This window comes from Myiozetetes cayanensis, unplaced genomic scaffold (assembly GCF_022539395.1).
Source record: "Myiozetetes cayanensis isolate MyiCay16 unplaced genomic scaffold, myiCay2020 scf16, whole genome shotgun sequence".
NCBI classification, from domain to species: Eukaryota; Metazoa; Chordata; class Aves; order Passeriformes; family Tyrannidae; genus Myiozetetes; species Myiozetetes cayanensis.
The window spans coordinates 11,093,795-11,107,777 of record NW_026087270.1 but is presented as its reverse complement, the minus strand read 5'-3'; the positions used below and the strand labels follow the sequence as shown (position 1 = coordinate 11,107,777).

Genomic DNA, 13,983 nt, shown 5'->3' with positions numbered 1-13,983 from the left:
CTGTGGTTCTTTGCAGCGAAAACGCTCTGTAACTTCCAGTAGCAGAGACTGCAGGTGACTGGGAGGTGGGATAAAGTTGGTTTTGTGTTACAGATCCCAAGTACTGAATTGTGACAGGAGTACAGTGTTTGAGAGGGACTTTTCACAAGGGCATGGAGTGATAGGACAAAGGGGAATTACCTTAGGCTGAAGGAGGGAAGGGTTAGATGGAATATTGGAAAGTAATCCTTCCCTGTGAGGGTGGGGAGACCCTGGATGGAGCTTTGAGCAACCTGATCTAGTGGGTGGTGTCCCTGCCCATGGCAGGGGGATGGAACTGGATGATCTTTCTGGTCCCTTCCAACCCAAACCATTCCATGATTTATGATACTGGTGGTTTATTCATGGAATTATCTTGTCATGTGTGCCTAACTGCCCATTTAACCTAAATTGCTACCAAAACATCTTATAGCCACATCCTAATTGCTTTACAAGTGAACAGTTTCAGGCTACAGAGCTTTCCTCTCCCAAAGCTCTCCTACTTCTGGTTCTTGCATGTCCTTAGGGAAGATGCTTGGCCTGTCAGAAGAGGTAGGTCAGAAAATCCCTGAAAGGCCCAGCTAATGATTTTTTTTTTTGCTGGCAAAGTTGCACAGCCAGTTCCCTTTGTGTTTAGCCCCAAGTGAACAGTTCTAAGGCTGTTAGTCTGTGGGATGTGTAAACACCAAACTCCCTCCAGCGAAGAGTCATGAAATAAACCTCTTTCGAGTCACTCAGTCAGGCTTTTACATCTGTTCACACACAAGAGTCCTTGAAAGCTCACAGGCAGAGCCCTGAAACACAGCACTTCCCTGGGACACAGATTTAAGGATAGACCTGTAGTGCAAAACTAGTGGATTAAGCAGGATTTGGCTCTGAGCAGCTCTAATTCACATCCCTGAACTCTGTGGAACTCCAAGCTTCAACATCCGCGTTATTTTACGGAAATCCAAACTTGTTTACTACGTGCTTGTCACATTCATCAGCTCAGGGGTGATGCAAGAGCTTCACAGAGCCAGGCACAGGTGGGAAAACTGAACATAGGAGTTGCTTGTGTGGCTCTGGGGCTGTGGGTGCTGCTCCTCCAGGGGTGTGGGGAAGGGGGAAACAGAGGAAATAGTGTGTGCCCAAACCAGCTTTGCTGTGACATCCTGTAGCATGGACAAGGAGTTCCTGGCTCATCCTGTCACCATTGCAACAGCCCATGTGACCTCTCAGAGCTCAGCTCGATCGCGTTAAGGTCAGATATCAGGAAAGGTTCTTCCCCCAGAGAGTAGTTGGGCACTGAACAGGCTCCCCAGGGCAGTGGTCATGGCCCCAAGGCTGACAGAGCTCAGGGAGCTTTTGGACAATGCTCTCAGGGACAGGGTGGGATTGTTGGAGTGTCCTGTGCAGGGACGGGAGTTGGACTTGATGATCCATGTGGATCCCTTCCCACTCAGAATATTCCATGATTCTATGATGCCAGCAGGTACAGACTCTGCAGTTTGTAGCAGAGTTGGTCTGTGCTGAAGCTGCCACTGCCTGTTCAGTTATCCCAATCCAGCCTCCAGCCAGAGAGCCTGGATCTTGCTGGCAGGGCAGGTTTCTATGGCCTGTGGAACAGGCTGGAGAGGCTGCCTGAATATTCATGGAGTTAACGTACGTCTGGAATGATTAGGGGTGGAAGGGACCTTAAAGCTCATCTAGTCCAACCCCCCTTGCACTAGATCAGGTTGCTCCAACCCTGTCCGTCCTGGCCTTGAACACTTCCAGGGATAGACACTATTAGGAAATGATCATCTTGGAGGCATCCTCCCTGTCATTACCTGTCGTGACAGTAACGTTTGCCAGCACCAGAAACCCTGCCAGGAACCCTTGCCCTGAGCCATAACACTGACCTGTGACAGCACACCCTGCTTTCACTCCTTGTTTTTCTGGGCAAACAGTGAGCTGTTTACATGTTGTCTTAATCCTTTACATGTTTACATGTTGCCTTAATTACTTTCTAGATGTACATCTTACATGTTTGGGAATTTTCATATCATCAGCACCCCAGGACGCGCGGCCTTTTTTCCTGCTCATTGCCTGCCTGTGAGCTTCCTGATATCCAACCAGGGGAATGGAAAAAGGTCTCACCACTGCCTGGTTGTTGTTGCTTTCTTGAGCTGTTGGTTCTTTGCAGGTCCCTGAGCGTGAGCAGCGTCTCCTCAGTGTCCAGTGCCTCGTCCAGCAGCAGCTCCGTGCGCAGCGCCGACTCCGAGGACATGTACGCGGACCTGGCCAGCCCCGTGTCCTCGGCCAGCTCCCGCTCCCCCACCCCAGCCCAGCAGAAGAAAGGTAGAGGTACCTGCTTTAGTGTTTTTTCCTCTATGGGGTCCTGGGAAAAGAATGGAAGAGCAGTGATCCATATACAGCTTGCTTGGGAATACTGCAGGCTCCAGGAAAATCGTTAAGCACAGAGCAGGGGAGCCCAGAGGTGTCACTTGGGCAGGGTGAGGCCATGGAGCAAATTTACATTCACATCCTTCTATCCCTGTGCCTCTGGCCGTCTCATGCCTTTACCTCCCTGAGAATTCTGCCTCTCTTACTCTCTTTCACCCTTGGAAGGTAATGAAAATCTGGACAACTCCAGTATCATGTTACTCTTTCTTTGTTGTTTTTAGACTGTTGCAGAGTTGGCACCAAAAGCCTTTTGTTCTTTGTGTTTTATATTCCTCTCTGTGGAAATTCTGGTTTCCTGAATCCTTTGACCCCAGGGCCACGTGCCGTGTAAACTGGTGTGGGCTTTTCCCGTCCCTGGAGGAGCATCCTCTTGCCCTTCCCATCCAAAGGATTCAGTCCTAAGTCACCACATCTGCTCTCTGGTTTCAACAGGAAAGTCAAAAAAAGAAGACAGTGCTAAAGAGGAGAAGCGGAAACGGGATGTGCCCGCTCAGCTCCTGAAATCAGCCAAGCCCACCCAGGGCAGCAAATCCCAGCAGCTGCTCCAGAGCCAGCAGCCCTCGGCTCCCCAGTCGCAGCAGGGCGGCTTCAGTGGGCACAAGGAGATCAAACTGACGCTCCTGAACAAGGTGAGGGGGGTGGGTGTCTGGGATTCCCTCCTCACAGAGATCCCAGCAGCAGGTGGGATGGATACGGGCAGAAGGGGAGCTCCAGGCTCCGTGCTGGCAGGATGAGCTCAGCCGGGAAGGTCTGGAGCTGGATTGGAGGGCGGCAGACAGAACCAGTCTGGCAGCAACACACCCTGTGGTGGCTTCAGTTTGCGACTGTGTTGGCGGCTTCCCTGGGGCACATTCCTGCTGCAGCTTCAAGGGCTCTTCCCGCTTGCTCGAAGGCTGCAGCCGGAGTCCCACATGTGCCGGGCCTTTCCCACTGGGAGCATGCTCCCGGCACGCTTCCGAGCACGCTCTCCTCCCACTGGAATGAGCTGCTGACAAGTCATTCGCTCAAGTCAGGAGGTAAAAATTGTGCCCACCTGGCTCTTCCCCCCTTCCCACTGATCCCGCTGCCCCAGTTGGGAGCCTCCAGCGGTGATCGCAATCCGGATCATGTGGGAGAGTTTGGCCTCGTGGGATTTTGTGCCGGGGCAGGGTGTTGGCCCCGCTCACGTGGGCAGGTTCCTGTTTTTGAAGCGTTAATATTTTGCTCTGACAGCCCAAATTCCCCGGCACAGTCTGAGGCTGCAGATTTCTCTACTTCCCTGTGCTCTGACGTGAGGCGGCTTTATCGCAGCCAGGAAGCTGCTCCGTAGGGAGGAGTGTGCAGTGACACATGACTGCCAGCACCCTCAGAGCCTGGAAAAGGCAGGGCTCCACATGCCTCCTTAACTTCTGCTATCCTTGGTGCTGCTGGAAAAAAAAAAATCCCAAAAAGCTGCTGTTTTCCTGTTTCTTTTCTGAAAATAGCACAGCATTAACCCCCAGTGCAAGGGGATGTTGCTGTTACCTTCTGGTGGTTGGGAATGACATGATCCAGGGGAGGTTGGGACTGGTGGGTGGCAAGACTTTAATGGGAGAGGTGGTTGCATGAGCCAGGTAACATAACAGGGAGGTGATGGTTCCCTGGGGGGAAGTGGCTGCTCAGCTCCGTTGTCTGTTCTAATTCCATTTCAGGCAGCTGACAAAGGAAGTAGGAAGAGATACGAGCCAGCAGACAAGGACAGGCCAACCTCACCTCCAGCCAAACGGGCCAACCTGTCCCCTGACAGAGGTGAGACATCAGCCATCCTAGGGCTCCTGGCCTGCCTGGGTTCCTGCTCCAGGTTCCTGCTCTGGGTTCCTGCTCCAGGCAGTGCTCGGGTGACAAATGTCCCGTGAAAGCCTCTGCTCCAAGAACCCAGTAACCAGAAAGATTAATTACAGTCATGTGTCCTTCCAAAACCTCAGAGTGTGTGATTGCCACCAGATAACAAGGCTGTATTGCCCATCCTGCTGCAAAAACATGGCAGAGGGGGGTCCTGGGGTGGGTGAGGTCAGACCAAACCTGGCCTTGCCACACTGTCCATGGGGCACATTGTGCCCATTGTGGCTTTAAGTCCTTGTTTAACTCCTCTCCAAAAAAAATAACCGCCTTGCTTTGAAGACACAGAGCACTCACCTCCACATCCATCCCTCCACAGCCTCCTGCTTACTGCTGGTGTCGTTGGATGTGGCTGTCCAAGTCAGGGGAGGTTTAGATTGTGTACTAGGGAACATTTTTTTCATGGAAAGGGTTGTCAAGCATTGGCAGAGGCTGCCTAGGGCAGTGGTGGAGTCCCCATCCCTGGAAGTGTTCAAAAACTGTGTGGATGTGGCACCTGAGGACATGGTGGTGGTGCTGGTTGATGATCTTAAAGGTCTTTTCCCAGCCTTAACCATTCCACAATTCTAAGTCATAGGAGTTTCCTTTACTGCATCCTGGAGTTTTCTCTGCCTTGGATTCCAGTGCATCCCAGTGGATCTTACACTGACAGGCTTGTGGCGGTGCTTAGAAAGGGAGTGCAGGCTGCCAAGGCCCCGGGATGGATGGATGCAATAACTGCCTGCATCACCCATCCTGTGAAATGAGATGATTTCCCCACTTGTGTGTGACACAATCCGCTCTGCCCTGGATGTTTAGAAAGACTTGGGCTTTCCAAGTGTTCTCCCAGACCTTGAGTCCTCACCAGAGGCTTTGACACCTCAGAAAACTGAGCTGGTGATCCAAAGAGAGGGACCTCAGTGCCACACTCCAGCCTGTGCTGTTGCTGCCAGAAAGCACAGGGGAGTGGGGGGAGTTGGCAGCCAGAGGTGCCTGGTTGTGACGTTGGAGCCAGCGCTGCCACGTGATGTTGTTTTCCCTGGTGGCTCAACTGTAGGTGGATCTTGTTGACTCTGGGTCCCAGCCAGCAAGAATTTGTGTGCTAATAACCTGGTTGCATTCGACTCCTGCAGAGGCAGCATGGAAGGGACTGGGTGAGGTTGAAGTTCACTGGGGTCTAGTTCACAGGCTGCTGAGTTGCAGACGAGTGAATGTCCCAACCCAGCACATTTTACAGATATAAACAGAGATGTAATTCTGTACTATTTCTTGTCTTGGTCTTATAAAGCAATTTTTAAGCTGTAGCAAATCACAGAATCGTGGAATGGTTGGGGTTGGAAGGGACCTCAAAGCTCATCTTGTTCCACCCCCACTCCATGGGCAAGGACAGCTTTCACTAGACCAGGTTGCTCCAAGCCCTGTCCAGCCTGGCCTGGAACACCTTCATGGATGAGGAGTCCAAGCCCTGAAGCCTCAAATCCCAGTGGCAAAGATATCCTTGGCTGACTTGGGGCTGAGCTCCTCGGTGTTCCAGCACCAAACTGGTCAGTGGTGGTGCCCTGAGTCTGTTTCACCTGGATCTGTGGTGTCCAGAGCCTGGGCTGTCACAGTGTCCATCCTCAGGAGCAGAGGGATGCCCTGGCACACAGAGGTGCTGCTGCCACGAGGGACTGAGCACCTTTCCAGGACCCCAGTGAGCTTCCCCTCATCCCTGAGCCCCATGGCAGTTCCAGGCAGGGCACCACGGCTCAGCCTGTGAACAAACATGGGGGTGATGTTGCCTGAAGGATGGTCCTGTTGGCTCCAAAAGCAGCAGAGCTGCCCTCACCTGTCACTCTTTGAGCCAGTACACCCTGTGACGTTGCCACTGCAGAGCCAACAGGTCTGCAGGAGAAAAATGCCATGGAGGAGCCTTATTCCAGCAGCTGGAGGATGAGGAGAGGCCAGTGCCCTCCCCACAGCTGACGATGTGAACAGGGGACTGTGGGGCACAGCCCTCACTGGCTTCTCAGCTCCCCCTGTAGTGGGGTGGACACTGCAGGAGGTTGTTTTCCTGGCTGCTGTTGGACTGGGCCGTTTTTTGACATGATCTGGTTTCAAGAGAACATTGATACACTGCTGGGAGGGTTCAGCAGGTGGAGCAGTGGACTGTGCCTTGGTGACAAGCAGGAATATCTTCCTCTTTCTGTTCCTCCCCCAACAGGCTCTCGTGACAGGAAGGCGACTGGGAGACTCTCATCGCCCAAACAGGAGCGACAGAGGGGCCAGAATCCAAAACCTTCCCCTGCACAGGCAGACAGGTGAGTGCTGTTTGTTCTCCAGGCTCTCTGTGGGCCAGGCTGGGCTCACACCTTCCCAAGGCAGCTCCAGAGCTCCCAGGGCTCTCAGGCTGCAGTTCCCAGTTGCCATGGAGCACAGCAGGAGGAAGGACGCTGATCTCCCTGGGCAGGTGCCAGAGGTGCTCAAGGCTCCGTGCAAAGCTGAGCCATTCCAGCTCGGAGATGAGCCGGAGCCCAGGGGTTTTCTTGAGGTCAGTCCCAGCAAGAGGAGCCAAGTGGGTCAGGTGTGAGCCCAGTCAGTGCCTCGTTAGCATAGTGTTAATGAGCAGGAGAGTACACCCCTTTACCTGCTGCTGCCCAGCTCCTCCTGGCACCTGGCTCCAGTGCCTGATTCCCGTTTTTCCCAGCCTGTCACCTTGCTGCTGTGACATGTTAAAATGTGACCTCTGACAGCCCTGGCTTTGCACCTTGCCATCCCCTGAGGTGGCAGGTGACCAGCTCATGTCCAGATTCCTGTCAGGCTGTGCCTACTGCTGTGCTTAGAATATCCCATTGCAGGACTGGACATGTGGCTTCAGGGGCTGAAGGTTGTAGAGCATCTGTGGCACACCTCCCTCAGGCCTGTAGCCAGATGATGCTGCTTTGTATTTCTCCAGTGTCATCTCTCCAAGGATCTCTGGAAGCAAACGCATCCCAGTGTTCCTTGACTGGCTGTACTTGTGCCATCCCTTCCCTTCTCCCAGCCACGAATGAGCCTCAATTTCTATGTCTCAGAGTCTTCCCAAACCAAAACCTCACCCTGCTGCCACAGCCCTGTCCTGCCTCAGGCCCTCAGGTCCTGTTTTCCAGCAGTGACAGGAACCTCAGCCATTCCAGCGCTGGTACCACATCCATGATTCCTGACCCTCTAATCCTGCTGCTCTCTGGGTTGGCACTGCCACATGGTGGGTTTGATGTGCCCTGTGCCCATCTGGGAGGGTGTTACAGACATGTTGGGTTTCTCCAGGGCACCAAAAAACCCAGTGGCATCACAGGGAAGGGGCTGTCAGGATTTGGGATTGTGGGGCTTCTCCACAGCTGCTCATCCCTCTTTGTGTCTCTGCCACTCCCTTGAGCTGCTCACTGCACCCAAGAGCTTGGCACAGCCCATGGTGCCGAGTTTATTCTGGGAATCTCCCTGGAACAGCTGATTTTTTTTACTATTTCAGCCAGTTTTTAACCCAAGGCCTCATATTTTCTCCCATCAACTCTTGGAGTCATGTGTTAGGGGTGACACTTCCTGATATATTAGTTTAGATAAGAAATTAGGGAGAAACTCTTCCCTGTGAGGGTTATGAGGCCCTGGCACAGGTTGCTCAGAGAAGCTGTGGCTGCCCCATCCCTCAAAGTGTCCAAGACCAGGCTGAGCAGGGCTTGGAGCAACCTGGGATAGTGGAAAGTGTCCCTGCCCATGGCAGGGGTTGGGACTGGATGAAATTTTAGTTCCCACACAAGCGATTCCATGATTCCACATGGTTTAGTGGGCATGGTGGGATCCAGTTGAAACTTGGACTTGATGATATTTTTTCCACCCTTAATGATCCCACCAGAGCAGATGTCTTTGAAGTTTTCCCAGTGCCTCTCGCCTACCTCTCCCTCCTCTCTCTCCCAGGAAACGCCAGCTCTCCCCTCAATCCAAGAGCTCCAGCAAAGTCACGAGTGTCCCGGGCAAAGGATCCGACCCAGGTCCTGCGGCCGTCAAGGGGGGCAAGTCCAGCACCCTGTCACGGCGGGAGGAGCTCCTGAAGCAGCTCAAGGCGGTGGAAGACGCCATCGCTCGCAAGCGGGCCAAAATCCCGGGAAAAGTATAGTGGGCCGTGCCCCGTAGTGACTGTTGATGTTTTTATAAATAGTGGAAAAAGCGGCCACTTTGGGATTTTGCAGTTCTGTCTTCATTTTGGCTGCGATTCTTTTTAAAAAACCCATACAAAACAAAAAAATTAAGGAAATTCTGTCAGCTGAGACTCCCGCGACGACTCGCTCCGGCTCCGCGAGGGCCAGCGGCTCCGGAGCCGTGTAAATTCTGCACAGAGGACTCCAGCCCCGTGGGATGCTCCCACTTCTCCTCTCTCCCCTCCCCTCTTTGCTAGCCTCGAGTTGTATTCTCCTAGTTAGCCCTGCTGTGTGTTGAGTGTCTTCAGCAATGCAGTTCTAGTTCCTGTGTGCCGAGAGAGCCGAAAACTGCTGTGAACTGCTGGCAACACCCCCTCCTCCCCCAGGAACAAATATATATATATTCTTGCCTCAATCCCCTCGGGAATGACCTGTCGTTTCTTTGGAGCAGCGGATTGGTTCAGTTGATTTCCCAGGAGCCCTGCAGGTGTTGTGGGCATGTCCGTCTAACAGGAGGGTCCTTCTTCCTTTGATTTTCCCTCCCCCTCTCCTTTTTTTTTTTTTTTTTTTTTTTTTTTTTTGAGGGATCTCCCTGAAATAAAGTATTTTGATAACCAGTTTTTCCTTTTCCTGCTCTTCTCTCTGCATCCCCTGTCCACCCTCTCCCTGACCTTGGGGATCTGTACCCCTCAGTTTGAGGGGGGTTGTAGTTTAGGTTTTCAACTCTGCTGCTCCATGGAGCTGGAAGAGCTGCTCTATCTCCTGGAGGAACAGCCAGTGTGAAACCAGTATCCCAGTGGTGTTAGTGGGGGCTCTGCAGCTCGTGCCCTGACTGGCATCATCTGAGGGTACCTCTTATAAAGCCCTCTCATTTAGGGGTGATGTTTAGGCTCCCTGAACTCCCAATCCCCTGGAATTTTGCCACCTTCAGTCTTGCTCCTTGCTCCCAGTATAAAACCAGTATCCCAGTGGTAGTGGGGGTCATCATCTGGGGGTGCCTCTGACAAATCCCTCTGACTTAGAAGTTGATATTTGGGGTCCCTGAACCCCCAGTGTGCCTTTCCCATCTTCCAGCCCTGCTCCTTGCACCCAGTATGAAACCAGTATCCACTGGTGGTGTTAGTGGGGGGCCCAGCGTCTGATACCACCTGGGGGTGCCCTGTATAAACCCCCCCAATGAGGGAACAGTCTGTGGGGTCCCTGAACTCCCTGTCCCAGGGCTCCAGCTCTGCTCCTTGCTCCCAGTATGAAACCAGTATCACACTGGTATTACATGTTAGGGGGAGGGGCATCATCTGGGGGTGCCTCTGATAAACCTCCCTCATTTAGGGGTGATGTTTGGCGTCCCTGAACTCCCAATCTCCTGGAGTTTCCCATCCTCCAGCCCTGCTTCTTGCACCCAGTATGAAACCAGTATCCCACTGGTGGTAGTAGTGGGGGTCTCTACAGCCAGTGCCATGGGTGGGATCATCTGAGGGTCCCTCTGATAAATCCCCCTAATTTAAGGAACAGTATTTGGGGTCTCTGACTTCCCAGTGCTCTGGAATTTCCCATCCTGCAGCCCTGCTCTTTATACCCAGTATGAAATCAGTATCCCACCCATGCTGTTTGAGGCCACTGGGACATCCTGGAGCAAAGAGCATCAGCAGGGGGTAATCGCTGCCCTTCAGCCCTTTCCAGGGTTGCCCAATTTGGGATTTCTTCTCTGGCTGCCCCGGTGATATCACTGCGGGGGTGATGCAATGGGTATGGCCTGGGGGATGCCCATCACGGTGTCATCGGGGCAGCCAAGCCTCTGGACACCCCTTCCCATCCTCCCTCCTGAAATCCTGGAGGTGTCAGGCTGTATTCCAGGCTGGCACACGTGGAGTAGAGAAGGAAGTGCACCGGCCCGCGGGGAGGAGGAAGGAACCTGGAGCTGGAGTTTCCAGGTGTGTGCACATCACCTGCCGAGCCCTATAAAAAGGCGGCGGCAGCGGCAGCGCTGCCACTCGGCCGCCTCATCCCTAGGGCAGCACTTCCCAAGGGGTCCCCCCCGAATTTTGGCGTGTTACCCCCCCAAATTTTGGCGTGTTCACTTCCCCCAAATTTTGGCGTGTTGCCTCGACACCTGGCTGATGGTAACGTGGGGCTTGGGGGGGGGGCTGGGAGGTGTGAGCGTGGGGCTGCTGGGAGTGTGTGGGCACAATACATGTGTGTGTGTGTGTGTTACATGTCATGTGCAGGGCTCCGTGTGTGTGTGTATAAGGATTCCCAGCTTGGAAGGGTGGGAACGTGAAGGCTGGTGTGTGTAGATACACATGTGCCAGTGACATGTGTGTGCATGTGGACAGACGTGTGCTGCTGGGTTTGTACTTGGAGACATGTATTTATGTGTGTTTATATTGTATATATGTGTGTGATATGTGGGGGAATACAGTGCTCCAAGGGCTGCCCAGAATTATGTGCACACCTGCCAGGGACACAGGTGTGTTTGTGGCTGCTGGGGCAGGGGGTGGTGTGTGTCCGTGTGCCCACGGAGGGGCAGTTTGGAGGGGTGTGTGTGTGTGTGTGTGTGTGTGTACGTGTGCTGGCACACCTGGCCATATGCATGTATGGATATGTCCTGTCAGCTCTGCGTGGGTGTGGAGATGCACCAGAGCTGATACCGCTGTGTTTGTGTGTGTGTGTGTGTGTGTGTGTGTGTACATACGTGTCTCTCTGTGTCCATACATGTGTCTGTGTGCACATGCATGTCTTTCTGTGCACATGCATGTCTGTGTGTGCACGTGTGTGTACATACATGTGCCTCTGTGTACATGTGTGCACATACATGTATCTATGTGTGCACATACATGGGTCTACTGTGTGTGTGTGTCCATGTGTCTGTGCACAGCAGGGTAGTGTGGGCATGTAGATGTGCATATATATATATATGTATATACATACATATATACTTTTATTTATATGTATGTGTGTGTGTGTGCTTGTATCTATGTATGTGTGCACACACAGGTGATAATGTGTGTGTTACACACGTGCTGGTATCTTCATGTGTGCACACATGTGCCTGTGCTGATACCCTGTGTGTGTATACGCTACCAACACAAACATAATTTTATTTATTATTGCAAGGTTTTGATGTACTACTTATATTTTATAGTTTTATTTAATATTTTAATACAACAATAGAAGTTATATTACTTTCATTCTATATATTTTTATTTAACATGTATTTTTATGTTATTTCTTTATATTTAAGCAGTATTTATTTATTATTTTATGTGCGCACACACATACACACACAGAAAGAGGTACTTTCTGTCTGTGTCTGTACATAGATGTCTATATGTGCGTGGGTGTGTATGTGATTAGCAGTAAACATGTTTGGGTGCACGTGTATGTTTGCACACACGTGTTACTCCTGTAAGGGTGGGGGTGTGTTATATGTGTGTGCTGGCTCTGTGAGCATACAGATGTGTGTGTGTGTATATGTATGTATGTATACGTGTATGTGTATATGTGTGTGTATGTATGTTTACATCTGTGTATACGTGTATATGAATATATATATCTGTGGGTGTACATATATATATATATACACACGTACATACACACAGGTATTCTCTGTGTGTGCATATATGTGTATGTATGGAGGTGGTTGTTGTGTATTTATAGCTCAGGATATATATATGTGTGTGTGTGTGTGTGTACATGCCTGTATCATATGTGCTACAGCTTTAGGGTTGGGGCTATGTATATGTGAGTGCTGGCCCTCTGTGTGTGTGCATTCTGTATTTTGTGTGTATATAGATGTATATATGTGTATATATAGGTAGCTGCTGTCTATGTATAGCTGTGTATATATGTTGATTGTGTGTCTGCGTGTACATGTGTCTTGCACACACATGTGCCACTGTCTTATGGGTGGAGGTCTGTATACATCTGTTCTAGCCCCCTGTGTGTACATATATATATATATATTTATGCAAATATTTCCTGAGTGTCTATATATGTACAGGTAATCCCTGTGTATGTATGAGGGGGTGGTGTTGATATTGTGTGTGTACATGCTTGTGTCACATATGTGTGCTATTTTTTAGGGGTGGGGATATATAGAGAGATGAATAGCTACACAGATATGTAGATATAGAAACATATAGATAGATACAGATATTGAAATACAAAGATAGAGATATATAGATAGAGATATACAGTACAGAAATAGATATATATAGATATACATACACACACGTGCCCACGCTCTGGGTGCTGGTGCACATGTGGGTGCAGACTCGCATTTTGGGGAGGCTGTGCTGGAGCTCAGTGTGTTGAACCCCTGCCGTGTTTGGGGGTGATGCCATCTCACCACTGAGCCCCCTGGGTGGGTATGTGTGGGGGTGTTACTGCTGTGCCCCCTGACCGGCTGTCTCCCGCAGGGCTGGCTGGGTGCCCTGGCGCTGCTGGGCGTGCTGGTGCTGTGCCAGGGGCTGCGGCGCCCCGGGGGTTCCCCGCACGCCCACCCCGTGCTGTGCTACAGCGGCGCCGATCTGGGGGATGAGCCCCCCTCGCAGCTGCTGGGGCGCAGCCTGCGCTGGGACCGCTACGTGCCCGTGCAGCTGGTGCCACAGCTGGAGCAGCTGGAGAGCACCAGGCACCGGCGGCACCGGCGGCACCACCTGCACGCCTGCCCCGCGCTGCAGCCCCGTGCCAGCCTCCGCAGCGAACCCAACGAACGCTCCATCTCCCCGTGGCGCTACCGGTGAGTCCGTGACACCCCACCGGCACCCCAACCTCCATGTCTGCCCTTCCCAGTGCACCCCCGTTGGCTGATCCCAGCAGGGGTGACCCAGGGGGCACAGGGAAGGGTCTCACCGAGCGTGTCCCCCCCGCAGCATCGACGAGGACGAGAACCGGTACCCGCGCAAGTTGGCCTTCGCCGAGTGCCTGTGCAGCGGCTGTGTGGACGTCAAGACGGGCCGGGAGACGACGTCGCTCAACTCGGTGACCATCCACCAGACCATGATGGTGCTGCGGCGCAAGCCCTGCCCGCACCCCGCCGGGCTGGGCCTCGTCACCTTCGAGGTGGATTATATCAAGGTGCCCGTGGGCTGCACCTGTGTCCTGCCCCGCACCGGGCGCTGACCCTCCCCTGCTCCCGTGGAGCCCCCCTAGTGTGACCATGTCACCGCATCCCCCCCGCCCGTGCTTGTTTTAGAGCACCCACCCCCAGCCAGGGCGTCCTCCCAGCCCCTCACCTCATTATTTATGAGTTATTTATAAGCCTTGCAGCCGGGGGACGTTTTTTACCCCCTATTTATTGCTGACTCCCCCGGCCACGGCTGTGACTCCGGGTCCAGCATTGCCCCACAGTGCTCAAGACCCCCCGGCCGGACTCTGCGAGCGCTGCCTGGGCACTCGCTGGTTATTTATTCCCCCAAAAAGCTATTTATTGTCTCCTCTCTGTGTGCTATTTAATGCTGCAAATAAAAGTTAACCTTTCCCAAAACGGTCCCTGCTCTGTTCCCAGTCAGGGCAGTGCGATGTTGGGAACTGGGGGCACATCCATGGGTGC

General features: G+C 52.6%; 2 protein-coding genes across 8 annotated transcripts in view; both read left to right on the top strand.

Annotated features, from left to right (window-relative positions):
* Positions 1 to 8,974, top strand: part of ZC3H18 (zinc finger CCCH-type containing 18) — a 46,467-nt gene extending 37,493 nt beyond the window's left edge. For 5 of the 7 annotated variants that reach the window (XM_050311705.1, XM_050311703.1, XM_050311710.1 and 2 more), the window contains 5 exons: positions 2,183 to 2,343; positions 2,875 to 3,071; positions 4,113 to 4,209; positions 6,482 to 6,578; positions 8,209 to 8,974. In XM_050311705.1, coding sequence (XP_050167662.1) covers positions 2,183 to 2,343; positions 2,875 to 3,071; positions 4,113 to 4,209; positions 6,482 to 6,578; positions 8,209 to 8,407 — 751 coding nt within the window. In that variant the 3' untranslated portion in view covers positions 8,408 to 8,974. The remainder of the gene's footprint in view (positions 1 to 2,182; positions 2,344 to 2,874; positions 3,072 to 4,112; positions 4,210 to 6,481; positions 6,579 to 8,208) is intronic. The other 2 variants (XM_050311708.1, XM_050311706.1) reach the window with 1 other exon arrangement.
* A 3,325-nt stretch (positions 8,975 to 12,299) lies between these two features.
* IL17C (interleukin 17C) lies at positions 12,300 to 13,553 on the top strand. The gene is made up of 3 exons (XM_050311642.1): positions 12,300 to 12,341; positions 12,848 to 13,170; positions 13,304 to 13,553. The coding sequence occupies exons 1-3, from the start codon at positions 12,300 to 12,302 to the stop codon at positions 13,551 to 13,553; spliced, it is 615 nt and encodes a 204-aa protein (XP_050167599.1).
* The last annotated feature ends 430 nt before the right edge of the window (positions 13,554 to 13,983 follow it).

Bases quoted from the DNA above. Each gene is read 5' to 3' on its own strand.
- IL17C (XM_050311642.1), top strand. From the start codon at position 12,300: ATGTGTCTTGCACACACATGTGCCACTGTCTTATGGGTGGAG. The intron at 12,342-12,847 runs GTCTGTATACAT...TGTCTCCCGCAG, and splicing joins CCACTGTCTTATGGGTGGAG to GGCTGGCTGGGTGCCCTGGC. The intron at 13,171-13,303 runs GTGAGTCCGTGA...TCCCCCCCGCAG, and splicing joins ATCTCCCCGTGGCGCTACCG to CATCGACGAGGACGAGAACC.